General features: G+C 36.8%; 2 protein-coding genes across 5 annotated transcripts in view; one reads left to right on the top strand and one right to left on the bottom strand.

Moving 5' to 3' along the window:
- Nucleotides 1-3,586, bottom strand: part of DNAJC7 (DnaJ heat shock protein family (Hsp40) member C7) — a 47,103-nt gene extending 43,517 nt beyond the window's left edge. For both annotated transcript variants that reach the window (XM_026682769.2, XM_026682771.2), the window contains exon 1: nucleotides 3,438-3,586. In XM_026682769.2, the coding sequence (XP_026538554.1) occupies nucleotides 3,438-3,553 (116 nt within the window). In that variant the 5' untranslated portion in view covers nucleotides 3,554-3,586. The remainder of the gene's footprint in view (nucleotides 1-3,437) is intronic.
- On the top strand, nucleotides 3,328-12,727 carry NKIRAS2 (NFKB inhibitor interacting Ras like 2). Of its 3 annotated transcripts, none has more exons than XM_087947904.1 (4): nucleotides 3,328-4,110; nucleotides 7,455-7,551; nucleotides 8,739-8,992; nucleotides 11,549-12,727. In XM_087947904.1, exons 2-4 carry the CDS (start codon nucleotides 7,458-7,460, stop codon nucleotides 11,786-11,788), a joined length of 588 nt encoding a protein of 195 aa, XP_087804030.1. In that variant the 5' UTR covers nucleotides 3,328-4,110; nucleotides 7,455-7,457; the 3' UTR covers nucleotides 11,789-12,727. The 3 variants fall into 3 exon arrangements, with proteins under 3 accessions (XP_087804030.1, XP_087804029.1, XP_026538558.2); XM_087947903.1 differs by having other exon boundaries at nucleotides 3,628-4,363; XM_026682773.2 differs by lacking the exon at nucleotides 3,328-4,110 and adding an exon at nucleotides 4,886-4,920.
- Nucleotides 12,728-14,224: the final 1,497 nt, after the last annotated feature.

The following is a 14,224-nucleotide window of genomic DNA, read 5'->3' as shown; positions in this document are numbered from 1 at the left end:
TGTCAGAAGATTGTAAAAAATGATCATATGACCCCGAGACACTGCAACTGTCAAAAGTATGAACCAGTTGCCAAGTGTCTGAATTTTGATCACATGATCATGGGGATGCTGCAAAGATCGTAACTAAAAAATGGTCATAAGTCACTTTTTCCAGTGCCATTGTAACTTTGAACAGTCACTAAATGAACATTGTAAGTTGAGGACTACCTGTATATTCACTTAATGACCACAGCAAAAAATGCTAGAAAACAATTCTATTCCCCAGCTATGAAGGAAAACCTCTGCACCAGATGAAATAACCGAGTCAGTGCTCTTTTTTGTAAATTTCCCACTTTGTTTTAGCAAGAGTGAGATTTTTATGAATAAAAATTATGATAACTATCATACCTACACCAACCTGGTTTTTGCCCTTTTTATTTTCCCTTGTAGTTGTAGGATGAGGGGTAAAAAGAGAGAACCAAAGGACAGAGAATGCCTAGAGAACCCCTATTTTCCCTTGGGGCTCTCTACAATATAATTTCCATTACAATTAGGAAAAAAAAGTAATCAAACGCCAATTTGTTGAGCAAAACAGCAAAGCTGACCAGGGAACAGAAACAGTTTTATTTTTGCTCCATTTACCAAACTTTCCTAGTGTCATAATTTAAACCAGCCGAATGTATCATATGAATAGGCCACCAGAAACAATAACTCCAGACCAATCATGTGACTATATAAAAGTATATTTCTCAATTTTATTATTCAAAGCTTTTAACATCCGGATTGCCACCCCCACCCCCTGCACCTCTGCTTCCATCTGCTGCTTGGACAGGAAATCAACTCATCTGCGCTGCATGGGCTGCAGCTGCTAACGGACACCATCGGCCAATGTTCCCTCACTGCCTCCTGTTCTGGCCACCTCCACCCCTTCACTAGGCTTATTTTTCAAGTAGGACTTATCTTCTGGAAAATATGGTGCTTAGATTTTTATAACCATCACAATTAATGAATTTACCGTGACTCTATCACACAGTGTACATTTAGGCTAAAATAAACTCTCATTTTAGGTTATAGGATTAGCCATTACTCCAAATAGAAATGCAGTATCTATCTGTAATACCTTAACACAATTGTTTGCCAAGGATCACACAGCAGGAAAAATTCTATCCTAACCCTAATCACAGCAGTTTTGAAGAAATTTCACTCTTGTCCAATATGGCTAGCAAATAGACATTTTTGTCTCCATGCTCTCAAAAACATAATTACAAAATGTTGTAGAACCCTTCTAGAGACTGTCCTAAGATAGAAATCTTTTCAGAAACCAGGATTCAAGATATGGAAGTTGTACTGGAGAGATTTTAAAATTTGGGGAAAATCCTTCCCACGCAGTTGATAAGGAATCCATAAATATTGCAAAGGATTCTGAAACATGCTCAGGAAACAATGGTTAGTCATTATGGATGCCTGATATGCAAGATTTAATATGGTTTCTTTTTCTCCTGTGTATGTAGTTATGTATCTCCTTTCTACCCCCATTATTGACAGATAGAACTGTACTTTACAACCTCAACCATTATCTAACATTGGTACAATAACACGCCTGAATTCATATATCATATTAAACTATAATTTAATCATGATGCACTGAATCACATTCAACTGCAATTAATAGTTTACTAATCTTAAACTATGCTTCTGTTAGGAAGTTGTTTTAATTCTCCTTCACTCCCTGCCTAACCCCACAAACTGTTATTCAGTTTCACTATTTGAAGAAAGGCTGGTAATTGTATATCACCTTACAATCTTAAAAGGAGGAAAAAAGTCAATACCTTTAATTGGTGGTCAACTGTCACTAGGGAATTTGAATTCCATTATGGAATATTTAGCTGGAAGACTCATATTTAAACCCTACCCAAGATTGCTAATATAAATTATAGCTCACTTATCCAACTCAGAAGGTTCCCCTGAGGATAAACCACACTATGCACCCTAGCAAACTGCCAATTACAAGTGTTGGCTATCATCCAATGTCCCAGGAGTACATGTGTTACAACCCAACTATATATGTCACAGTTTCTATATATAAGTATAATAAGCATTTACTATTAGGTACCTTTAGCTGTAAGGCAGAAGAGAAATCTGAAATAAGGTGTGATCCTTTGAATAACAGGAGAAACAGGAATTATTTTCAAATCATACATCTAATTTTGTAATTAATGATAGCCAACAGATTCATTTTTCTTCACCTTTTCTTTATGTTTGCCTAACCAGCCAAAGCCTGACACTACAAACTTCCAGATTAGCTACTACGTTTTACTAGAGATTCCTCTATTATCTATGATTTTTCTCACAAGAGTCACTTGCTATAAACCAAGTGAGACCCAACCCAGAATTATTTTTTAAAGACTGCATTCATTTTCACAGGCAAGTGCCTACACTATTATGCAGTGATTATGAATGTTATGAATCAAGATGAGAAAAATCACTGCCTCATGAGAACCCAAAACAAAATTCAAGATGTTTTTCCCAGATAAGATTTAACACAAAATGTACAGATTATTAAATGTTTCATTGACTACTGTGGCATTTCTCTACTTAAAAGCTTCCCATGGCAAGAACAACTGCTACCATAATCAACATGTTTATTTAGTGGGATATTCTTGAAATGCTGAGATAAAAGAAAAATCACTGTTTATATACCAAATGATATCCCAAGTCATGTATTGTGCACAATATTTGAAACAAAGAGACCAACTGTACAATAATGGTCAAACTAATTTGTTCATAAAATAGAGTAAAAACATTACCCAAACATATGTATTTCTGGATCCTCTTCAGAATGTGTGTGTGTAGGGTTCTTGTAATAAACCCCTGTGGGAAACTACTTGGAGCGCTATAATATAACTGAATTGCTGGATATTGGAACTGAATTACAGGAATAATGGAATTCAGCAGTAAGCCTGCAACTACACACACAGAGAGATATGCAGTAGGATGGCTAATCTCCAGCTTGAATCCTGTTATACTTGAACCTGGGAAAGTCACAGTTAAATGTAAATATTGATCTGACCGTAGGTCTTTTTCATCCAGCAATTCGTGTTTAAGAGACAGCCCATAAGTTACAGCAGGAACTGCATGATTTATTCCTCAACATGCTGGATTTTAGACATACATTGTCCCTCAGTGAGAGAGCTTCTCCTAACTGCCCGTCATTAACTGGCTTAATCTTGAATTTTCTCTTCCGTGATCCTTTGGAGGAAGAGCTGACAAATGACAACGATAACAAATCGCCTTCCAAACTACTTTCCTAAAAGCCCTATTTCTCCCCCACCCCCACGGCACTGAAGCAGGCTCCGCCTCCTGTCCTCCCGCCTCCCCCCCGGCTTCGAAGCGGCCCCTCCCCTCCGCGGGGGCAAAAAACTCCTTTCCAGGGATGGAAGCGGTGGCGGAGGTCTTACCTGCGCGTCCCCTCGTCCTCCTCGCTCAACATCAGCGGCATCGCGGAATGTGAAGCTACCGCTGGGGGTGCCGCGGGCGCCATAATCACGTCGCAATCTCCGCCCGCCGTCGCCATCTTGATTCCTTGTTGCTGCAATCAACGGCCGGCGAGCCGGGGAGAGAGAACGAAAGAAAGTAAAAAGGAACGAGGCGGAAGTTCCTCCTTCTATATCCGGCGACAAAAGAGTCAGAGTTACATAGGCCACTTCCGGTTGGGAGGCGAGTGAAGAGAGGACTCGGTAGAGTCCTCCAAGGGGGGTGGATTTTATTTTTGCTTCGGAATTGGACAAACAGGAATTGGAAATAATCATTTATCTTCAGGCAAAAATATACAGAAAAAAAACTGGAAGTCGGGACTGATCTATTTTCAGATCTCTTTTTGATAGCACAGGGCTTCAGTGTTTCGGAATTTTTTTATATTTGGTTATATTTTTATATTTGACTCTCTTTATAGATAGGCAGGTTTCTTCTGCTATAAAAATGGAAAATGCGGTTTGAAAGAATTCTTTAAGAGTTTTTTTTAAAGGCAATACAGCATATAAGGGTCTTCAAACTTAGCATGTTTAAGACTTGTGGACTTCCAACTTCCAGATTTCCTGAGCTAACATGACTGGAGAAGGAATCTTTTGTTAGGTATCTAGCAATAGATAAAAATTTCATACATTGATATATTTTTTATATATCAGAGAATTCATTCTTCTGATTGCATGAGCACGATAAGAAAAACTAATCAATTATGTTTCAACCTATTGTGTTCTGTAAAGCCAACTTGTGTATTAGATATATTGTTCATATTATGTGAAACCCAGAAAATTTGAGTTAATTCCATAAACCATAGATCAATTAGTCAAGAAGGCCTCGTGAACACAGTCATTGCATCAATCAGGTATCTATCTAATCCTTAACATTTTTCGGCATCATATGTACACTCAAAATACCCCACATGTATTTATTCTCATTTCATTTCTGCTGTAAGGATATTTTAATTTCTCATTTTTCTGCAACCAGCATTCTTGCCAAACACAATTTGCTTTTAAGTGTAAATATATGAACAGAGATAGGGAGGGAAAAGGGATAGTGCTTTATTACTTTCAATTCACCATTTCCTCAGTTTTGTTTAAAGATCAATGGTCCTCTCTGCTTGATTGTATAATTTTCATCAAATTTAAAATGAAAAATAACCCCGGTTGGATTATAGGCAAGATTGCTGAGCTCAGTTTTCTATTTCCATTCTCCTGTGTTTCACTGCAACACGGTACTGTTACCTTTTCCTAAATATCTTAACTGGATCGCAAGAGAGAGTAAATCACACTGTAGACAGTGCTCTAGATGGAGCTGTGGGCTGCAGGTCCCACATATGTCTTTTCTCTCAGTCATGCAGAGTTGTTGGTCCCTAGTTCCTTTCCTTGCTGGAGACGGCAGGGAAACATCAAGGTAGGGAAGGTAAGTTGTCTTGGATTGGCTGTTCTTTGTTTTTGTTTTTTTAAATCGAGTTTTTAGAAAAATTGCAGACTTTTAGATGTGCAATAGTGATTGTGTGGGTTTGCTAATTGTATCGGCGATTAATTTCATCTTTGATAGATTTGCAAATGAGCCCCATTCCCTCTCTAAGGAGTAGTAACCAGCTGTTTAATTAGAGTATTATCTAACCCACCAGAAGCTAGCAGTGCCTTGAAGATTAATTGATAATTGATGACATTGGCTTTTGACAACTTGGCTTTTATCAGATGTCAGGCAGGCGTTGTTTGACAGATCATTAATGCGCAAATAAAAGAGTCAAAGTTCATGAAATGTAAGAAACAGCAATTTTGCCTTTTGCCATTGCAGTATGGTATTTCTCTGAGCAGCTACACAAGATTAAAGGAATAATTCTTTTCAACACTGGAAATTTGTGATGCTGCCTAATTTATTCCTCTATGTTTGTAGTGGGGATAAATCCTGGTTAATGTGTAGAAAATATGAAGAGACTAAAAATTATTTTTGTATTTATAAACATGTAATTTTAGTTATATAATACATTCATGTACATAATTATGTAGAAAATAAGAATTACCATACAGGGGAGATGGGCAGCATAACAATATAATAACTAAAATATGGCAAAGAAGCAATACCAACTGGTAAACACAGCTTTCACTCTCCCCCACCCCCCCACCCCCCAAAAAAACCCCCAAGAATATTACTTGGAGATACTGTGGCTTTCCTGTTCCATTGTATAATTTTGGTTGTCAGAGACATAAAATATTCCAATAAAAGATAATATTTGTAGCTCAGGGCTGAAATGAGGGGTCCTTGATGCTCTCTGACCTTATTTTCTGGCTAGCATGAAAATGATGATGTTATCTAATTTGGGTAATGAAACTTCTACAAGAAAGCAACCAAGCTCAGAGAGTATCAAGGACCCCTCATAAAAATATTCAGAGTAGGCAGATAATTCGGGATACATATTCAGATTGATGATTAGATAGGACACTGCATTTTCAGAGGAAACCCCTTATGAATGAAGGCGAATATACATATCCCAGGATAATGTTGCAAGATCCAATCTGAGTCTGTCTGGCACCGGTGACCAACCCAGATTGGATCCTGAAACCTTCATTTTTCATTTAGTTTTTAAACTTTTTTTGGTTTACAATTTTAATGTTAGCTGTAGATGAAATGTATATTGGAAACTGCTTACATGTTATTTTTATTCTTCATTTATTCTTTTCTTTGGCTAACCTTTCAGACAAGTAGCTTTTCTAAAACTAACACAGCTAACTGTAAAAAGCAGCCACTTTTTAGATGTGCCTCGTTATATGAATGGCTTAAAAATTACATAGGAAAAGTGAATGGACTTGCTTTTGGCCTAAAATGACAAACACGAGGAAACAAAAGGAAATGTCCATCCTACCCATCCCTAAAATTGCTCAATGCTACTGCTAGTAAGTCTCAGCTGCTTTTCTATTCTCTCCTCATTAATGTGGGTATGATTATGAGAGAAAGATGTTAGTGTCTCTTCCAAGATAATCATGATTATGCCAGGAAAAAACTGAAAGGAGAGAAGGGTTCTCTCTGAAACTTTAAAAGCATCAGCAAACCCTGTTTGATTCAAGAACTCTTTGGAATTCAGAGACACCAAACAGGCAGGGTAGAAAAACAACATGTAAAGAGGCTAAAAGTAAAAGACTAAAGAGTAAAATTAGAGATGAAGTGTAAGAAACAGATTGCCTTGATTCTGTCTCCTAGAATGTATGGGCTTTACTTTGTTTTGACTGGAAACCCAAGCCAAGTTCTTATTCTACAGTCTGCACTATACACCATATCAACTCTAATCCTTTTTACATATTTTTACAATAATATTTTTTCTTTATCTTAATTGTGACTCGAGTTTATTTGCTGGTCTATGAGTGAATAAAAATTGATTTGATTTCACTGGAATTCAAAATTTACCAAATAAAAGTCTAAATCTAAATCTAAAGCAAATTATTACTGCAGACCATATGGCAAATGAGTATATTTAAACACATGAGTTACTACAGATCAGAAAGTCTTATGCAGAGAATCACTGTGGAGAAAAGAATTACACCGAGATCTGAGCAAATTCATTTATGTTCTTATTTTGTCAAATAGGAACCTTGAGGTCAATATATATATAAATAGCACAAGGCCAATCATGACGGGAAAAATTCTATTTGTAAACATCAAATTATCAGGCCTTAAGAAACGCTTTCTATTTCTTACAAATAACAGATGTATTAATTGTTCTTCATCTTCTTGACTCTGCCCAGGCATTTGCCACTTTAAGGCCCTATGAAGTTCTGCTCATGTCTTTTATCAGTGTACCATCACCTCAGATTAAAATAGTCTGGCTATTATATTTTGTAGGATAGCCAAAGCCAGCCTTGAGCAATACTGGTATTTGCATATGTTTAGGCATGTTTTCACCACTCATCTTCAGTATATCCTTCTTGGTTTTTTTTCTCTGTATCTTCCAGATAATGGGGAAGAGTTGCAAAGTGGTAGTATGTGGGCAAGCATCAGTTGGGAAGACTTCGATCCTGGAACAGCTTCTGTATGGGAATCATATTGTTGGTGAGTGTTGGCGTTAACTAGGAAGTCTTCATTTCTTTGCTATTTTAGGCTTTTCTGTTTGATTGGCTGCTAAACCGGGACTAACAAAGGAGATCGATGGATTTGGGCATACAGGAAATACATCATAATAAGGAAATACATAAAGGAAATACACCATAATAAGGCTTAGTACAACATGTGAACATTAAATAGCGTTATTTTGTTATTAGGATGTACTGGAAGTCCTTGACTGCCACAATCACAATTGAGCCCAAAATTTCTGCTGCTAATTGTTAAATGAATTTTGCCCCAGTTTACATCTTTTCTTACTGCAGTTGTTATGTGCATCTTTACAGTTGTTAAGTTAGAAACCCGGTTGTTAAGTGAATCTGGCTTCTCCATTGATTTGTCAGAATGGTTGCATTGCAAAATGTGATCACATAACTCTGGGACAGTACAACCATCATGAGTTGGTTGCCAAGTATATGAATTTTGATCACATGACCATGGTCGTAAATGAAAACCAGTCATAAGTCACTTTTTTCTGTGCACTTGTAATTTCGAATGGTCACTAAATGAACTATTGTAAGTTGAGGACTACCTATTTGAGTTAAACCTGTTGCCTGTTGAATTATGATTAACATGTAAGTTTGCATAATAAAGCATGTTCAATGTACACCATGGCTCAAAGTAATATACAAATTCAACCAATTTATTTTTCATTCATATGGGTACAGATGTGGTAAAATAATGACACTTTAAGGAAAAGGTGTTGAGGCAAAGCATGAAAATATCATTTTACAATTGCTTCTGTTTGTTGACATGCACATACAATCGGAGATATACAGAGTATTTACTTGTTGTTCCTGTGAATTAACCTTGAACTAGAAATTAATTGTATGCCCTGGGTTTGTCCATGGTGATAAACTAATGTGGTCATGCTAACTCATGGTTGAATCACTCTTACACTGTTGCCCATCACATTGTGCCCCTGTCAGACTTCCTTTTCATCTGGTACCTCCCAGTTATTCATACTTTCCCCCCGCCCCCATGTTCTTGCTGAACTTACAGTAACTTAAGAACAATAATTAAACATTTAGCAAGTGCAGTTAGCAGAAATTATTCTAGATAACTAGGTTTTTCTAGGAGCAAGATTCAGGGTTTTTTTGGTAGAGATTCTTATATTTTATCTGATTGACTCTCTGCAGGTTCAGAAATGATTGAAACCCAGGAAGACATTTATGTGGGTTCCATTGAAACAGACCGGAATATGCGTGAGCAGGTGCGTTTCTATGACACCCGAGGCTTGAGGGATGGAGCTTCCCCATGCTTGGAGTTGCCCAAGCATTGCTTTTCTTGCACCGATGGATTTGTGCTGGTTTACAGTATTGAGAGCAAGGAGTCTTTCAAGAGGGTGGAGATTCTCAAGAAGGAAATAGACAAAAACAAAGATAAGAAGGAGGTAGGTGGAATTATTTTCTGAAGCTGTTCCTGTTTGGGGAAATTTGCAGAACATTGGTTGATTGCTGATTGACTGTATTATTTTTACAAATAACACAAGGCAGCGAACATATCCAACACATCTTCCTTCTCCTGTTTCCCTTACAACAATCTGTAAGGTGAATTGGGTTGAGAGAGTGACTGGCCCAAGGCTACTCTGCTGGATTTCATGGTTAAGGCAGGACTAGATCTCATGGTCTTCTGCTTTCTAGCCTTATGCCTTAACCACTAGATCGAACTGGCTCTCAGAATCCCAGATACTCATGTCATAAAAGCCTTTGGGCAGCAAAGAGTCTAGGGATGTTCTAAAGTAGAAATTCAAATCAACTTTCAAAAACCTAATGTTCTTTAGACATTGAGACCCAGTAACTAAATGTCTCTATTAAGACAAAAATGACAATTTGTTCCAAGTTTATTTTGAGATAACCTAATGATCTTTTTGATCTTGTTGCAATGACCCTAAAATGACAAAAATTGACTTTTCATATTGGTTTGAATCTATTTTCACATTGTTGTTTTTAATCTGTTCTTTATCTGGTAGCACAGTGTCTTTGATGTGTGTATTTATGTCTTTCTTCTGTCTTTGATAGCTTTACCAGGTAGAAGGAATCATGGTAAAATGAGCTAATTATATTTTATTCTAAAGCTATGTTAACTGAATCTTGCAAGTCTGAAAAGTATTTCTTCTGCCATTACCTACAGCTTAATAACTTAGGGAGGGTCCTCTTGAGACTCTTGTTCCCTAAGCAGCTTTGATGGAGTGTAGTAGGGCGGATTCCCAAGAGGGAGGAGACCATTCCAGAGGAATAAAAGACAGGTATTTTGTGTGAGAGATAGAGGGTGAAGGTGGTCTCTCCCTAATAATTCTCAGAACATATGGTAGATGCAAGTAGTAGAGTCCTCAACCTGGCAAGATTCTGCCTGTAGATGTGGAAACCATAAATAACTCAGCTTAGAAGAATCACTATTTGTCATTCTTGGGCTTGGGGCCTGATATCAGCATCTCTTGGTCCAGTCTTCCAAGGTACCATTACATCTTTCATTTTTTAGGGGAAACAATTGTTGTATAATAGTTACATCTTTATTTCTCAAAAATATTATATATTTAAGTTATAGAAGATGTACTGTGCTTATTCTCTTTAGAGGGTTATATCGATCAAACATCTTAATTTATTTTTCTGCCTAGAAAAGGTACAGGTACTCGTTTACCAGTTGTCCTGGACAATGATGGTTCAGTTATAATAATGCTGAAAAAATAACTTTGTGACCAATTATTTATTACATTCCTAGGTCTGTAAAGCAAAGGAAAGGTGAAATTAGCAGAATTTTCATGTAGTGACCACTTGGCTTAATACTTCCATTGCTGATCTCAAATGTGGCCATTAAAAGACTACTACCTGCAGTGTGGTTGTTTTTTTTGGCAGCTTAATAATTTCTTGGGAAGGGGACCCCAACTCCAGAAACTACAGTTTCCACCCATCATTAGAAGCTCTTGGCCCCTGGCCCCTTTTTATCAAGCCAGATAATTAGAAGTTAATAATCTCCCCTGTCACAAGATCTGTGATGTTGGTGTAAGTTTCTGTTTGGTCAAGCTCAGCAAATAATGCGGAAATAATTTGCCATTGTATTTTCATGGGATCCTTTTTCTTTTTCTTTCCTTTTTGCATTCTCAGTCGAATCCACAACCCTGGGAATTTCTAGTGGTCTCCCACCCAAACATAAACTAGTTCCAACCTTGCTTAACTTTCTTAAACCCACCAAGGTCAGCTAAATGGTACAGTTGCCGAGGATGAGTCTCTCAGAGAAGGGTATAAATGGAAGGACCCTGAAGCAGACAATTTGGGTGGCAGGCACTAAGAACAGGAATGACATTTTTTTTTTAAAAAAGGGCATTTATGCCACCAGTAAGCATGCTGGGATTGTTTTCAAGTGCACTGAAGGACCCTTTCTAGAAGCAACCTTTAGCTGACAAATCAGTGTCTGAAGGGGGAAAAATGCTTTCCCTTGACTCAATATCCCGGGTGGCCTTGTTCCACCATGTCATGAGCATCTTGGGATTCAATTCACAATGGAGGAATGGATGGTGAAAATGATGGAACTTGCAGCTAAGGTTAAATTGACTACCTTGATTAGAGAAAAGATAACATCTACACTTATTGTTGTCTCAAAAACCGCTTATCGATTTTTCCATGAAAAAGTGAGCTTTTGATTAAGGTTTTCATTATGAAAAAAAAATTACGTAATAGAACATTTTTATTAATCATAGAGTAAAAAAATAATTATGTGGTCATATTTGTATCTGGTGCAAAGAAAATTGGGAGCTTTTTAAAATTTCTTTTTACTTTTTCTTTTTGCTTCTTTTGTCCTTTTTTCTTTTCTTTCTTTACTTTGTATTACTTTTTGATAGTTCTTATGCTTTAATAAAATTTATATAAGAGCATCCTGGGATTTGGAGATTTTTGTGCATTTGACGTTGTACTAGCTAGATTTTTTTTTCTCTCCCCTCCAATCTTCATAGGTGACTATTGTGGTTTTAGGCAACAAATGTGATTTGCAGGATCAACGCCGTGTGGACCATGATATAGCCCAACACTGGGCAAAGACGGAGAAAGTAAAACTGTGGGAAACCTCAGTTGCTGACCGTCGGAGTCTCATTGACCCCTTTGTCTACTTAGCCAGCAAAATGACACAGCCACAGAGCAAGTCCACCTTCCCGCTCAGCCGCAAGAACAAAAGCAGTGGTTCTGTGGATGGATGAAACCCAGTCGTTGGACCCACTATTGCTGGTAAAAATGTACGCATGTAGGGCAAGGCTGGCCTTGCCACAGAGCAGAAACCAGTAGCAGATACCATATAAGGCACTTCTTTTGTTCCTGCAGTCTCTATATCATTTGTTTTTGTTTTGGTAGAAAGAACTTTCCAAATCCAAAACAAGAGTGTAGAACCTTTTCTTCACTTTTCACTTGAAATAAGAAAAAAAAATCAAACAGATAGTACCTTTATATGTTCAGTACCTAGTATATTAAATGGTCAATACACTGCATTAAAGGTTAGATTTTTAACATTCTTTTACTCAGACCATTTTTTATTTTTTACTGTTTAAAGAATCCACATTTTAAATCTGAAAATAGCTGTTAGGGGTACTAAGTTGTATTCTTGATTTGAAACCTGAAGGGTAGTGTGGTAGAAATATCCCCGCCTTCCCAGAAACATGTTAGGTTGTGGAAAAGTGGGGGATGGGCCATGGATATAGCAACGTGAGGAAGAATGGAACATTCCTTCAGTCGGTATTGAAGCCTTCCTGGCCAAGTTAATCCACCATCTTCCATGTTCCTGAATTAGCAGATTCTAGAATGTGTTTTTTTAGAAGCCAACTGTACTTTTATAAGGAGACCAACTTGTGGAGAAGAGGAAATAGAAAGTTTGGAAAAGCACATTGGGGATAATAGTTTTTAAGTGATCTTTTATGTATCATTAACTTGATCTGGATTTTATTTTGTTTTGTGAATGTCTTTTCCAAACACTGTGACTTTGTGTTCCTGATCTGGATAATGGATGTAACAACTCATATAATTGATATCATGATAAAATGGATTCAACTCAGAATAAGATTAAATGCATTGAGAAATGATTTCTATGTTAGTTGCTTATGAATTCTTGAAATGCAGATTAAAAACAGATTCTACACTGCTCTGAATTGTTTGTGTAATATCAACTTTTATTGAATACAATACAGAACACAATCCAGTCAGAATAGATGACACCAATAAATAAATAAAGTATATTTTAGCTTTTCCAGCATCAATGTGAATATAACTATTTTTCCAGTTTTTCCAATAGATTAGGGAGGGAGGATTGGGAAGGATTTAAACAGAAAGATTGAAATTGGACAAAAATGGCATTGTAATTAGTTTAATAAAGTAATGATTATAGGCAAAATATTTGTTGAAAAATTCAAAGATAATTATTTTCCATTTAAGGTCTTTATGAAACAATCCTTTTTTTAAAAAAAAAAATCTTACGTATTTTGCAAAATGAATATTAAAAATGTCTATAAGAATTAAAATTGTGTTGTAGTACAATACAGGTAGTCCTCAACTTATAACCACAATCGAGACCAAAAATTATGTTGCTAAGCAGTACAGTTAAATGAGGTTTGCCCCATTTTATATTTTTTTCTTGCTGCAGTCGTTAAATGAATCACTGCAGTTAAGTTAGTAACACATTTAAGTGACTCTGGCTTCCCCATTGGCTTTATTAGAAGGTCTCAAAAGATGATCATGTAACCCCACGACATTGCAATCCTCATAAATATATGAGAAACTGTCCAAATTCTGATCATGTGGCTGGGGATGCTGCAGTAATGATAAATGTGAAAAATGGTCATAAATCACTTTTCTCAGGCTGTTGTACTTTCAATCACTAAATGAATGGTTATAAATTGAGGAGTACTTGTACTATATTCTGAAGTAATGCCCATCATATTAATGTAACTTACCTCGTTGTTGCTAAATGTTCATAGAGAAACCATGAGAATAAATTAATTTGTATAGAGACGTTGCAGAAGGAAATAAAGGGGCAGTGGAAGATACTTTATCTTCCCCTTTATTACCTATTTTCTTTCATAACATTTTAATTCTTGCAACTGATTGAAGAGCCAGACTGCAAAAAATATGTTTGTGTGTAGAGGGGAAATAATTAAGAGCCAAATAAAGAACTAACATGCTTCCCTTCCAACTACCATTTCTCACTTACAAACACATGCTGCAATTAAAAAATAAGTTGGCTGAAGCAACATGTTGTTTGTGTGCCAAGTTAGTTTATAGAAAGCTCAGCTGGCATGTATTTGTGTGGGCACATAGCAAGAATACCTCTGCATGTTTATCTTCTCTTAGTGCCTCTAGAAGGTCAAAGATGGCATGTAGGGGATATGATGTTCTATTCCGTAAGAGGTATAATGATCATCAATTGCAAACTTAAACACAAGACCACAAAGAGATCATCAAGAACTCTGGAAAATACAGATCTGAGCTTATAGAAACTAAATGTAGCAAACTGATGAGACCAGACATTGACGAGTGTATTGGCCAGCAATGTATTCCTTTGGTAAGAACGTTCATTGGCTGTTAACTATACAGATCTAAAAAGAACTCCAAACTACCTTAGCTCCAAGGCCTGGGTTCAATAGACTAAG

This window comes from Notechis scutatus, chromosome Z (genome assembly GCF_049901735.1).
Source record: "Notechis scutatus isolate UNSWTSFEM ecotype Mainland chromosome Z, rNotScu1.2, whole genome shotgun sequence".
Classification (NCBI taxonomy): Eukaryota; Metazoa; Chordata; class Lepidosauria; order Squamata; family Elapidae; genus Notechis; species Notechis scutatus.
The sequence above is the reverse complement of the archived record's forward strand: the minus strand, read 5'-3'. Positions and strand labels throughout refer to the sequence as shown.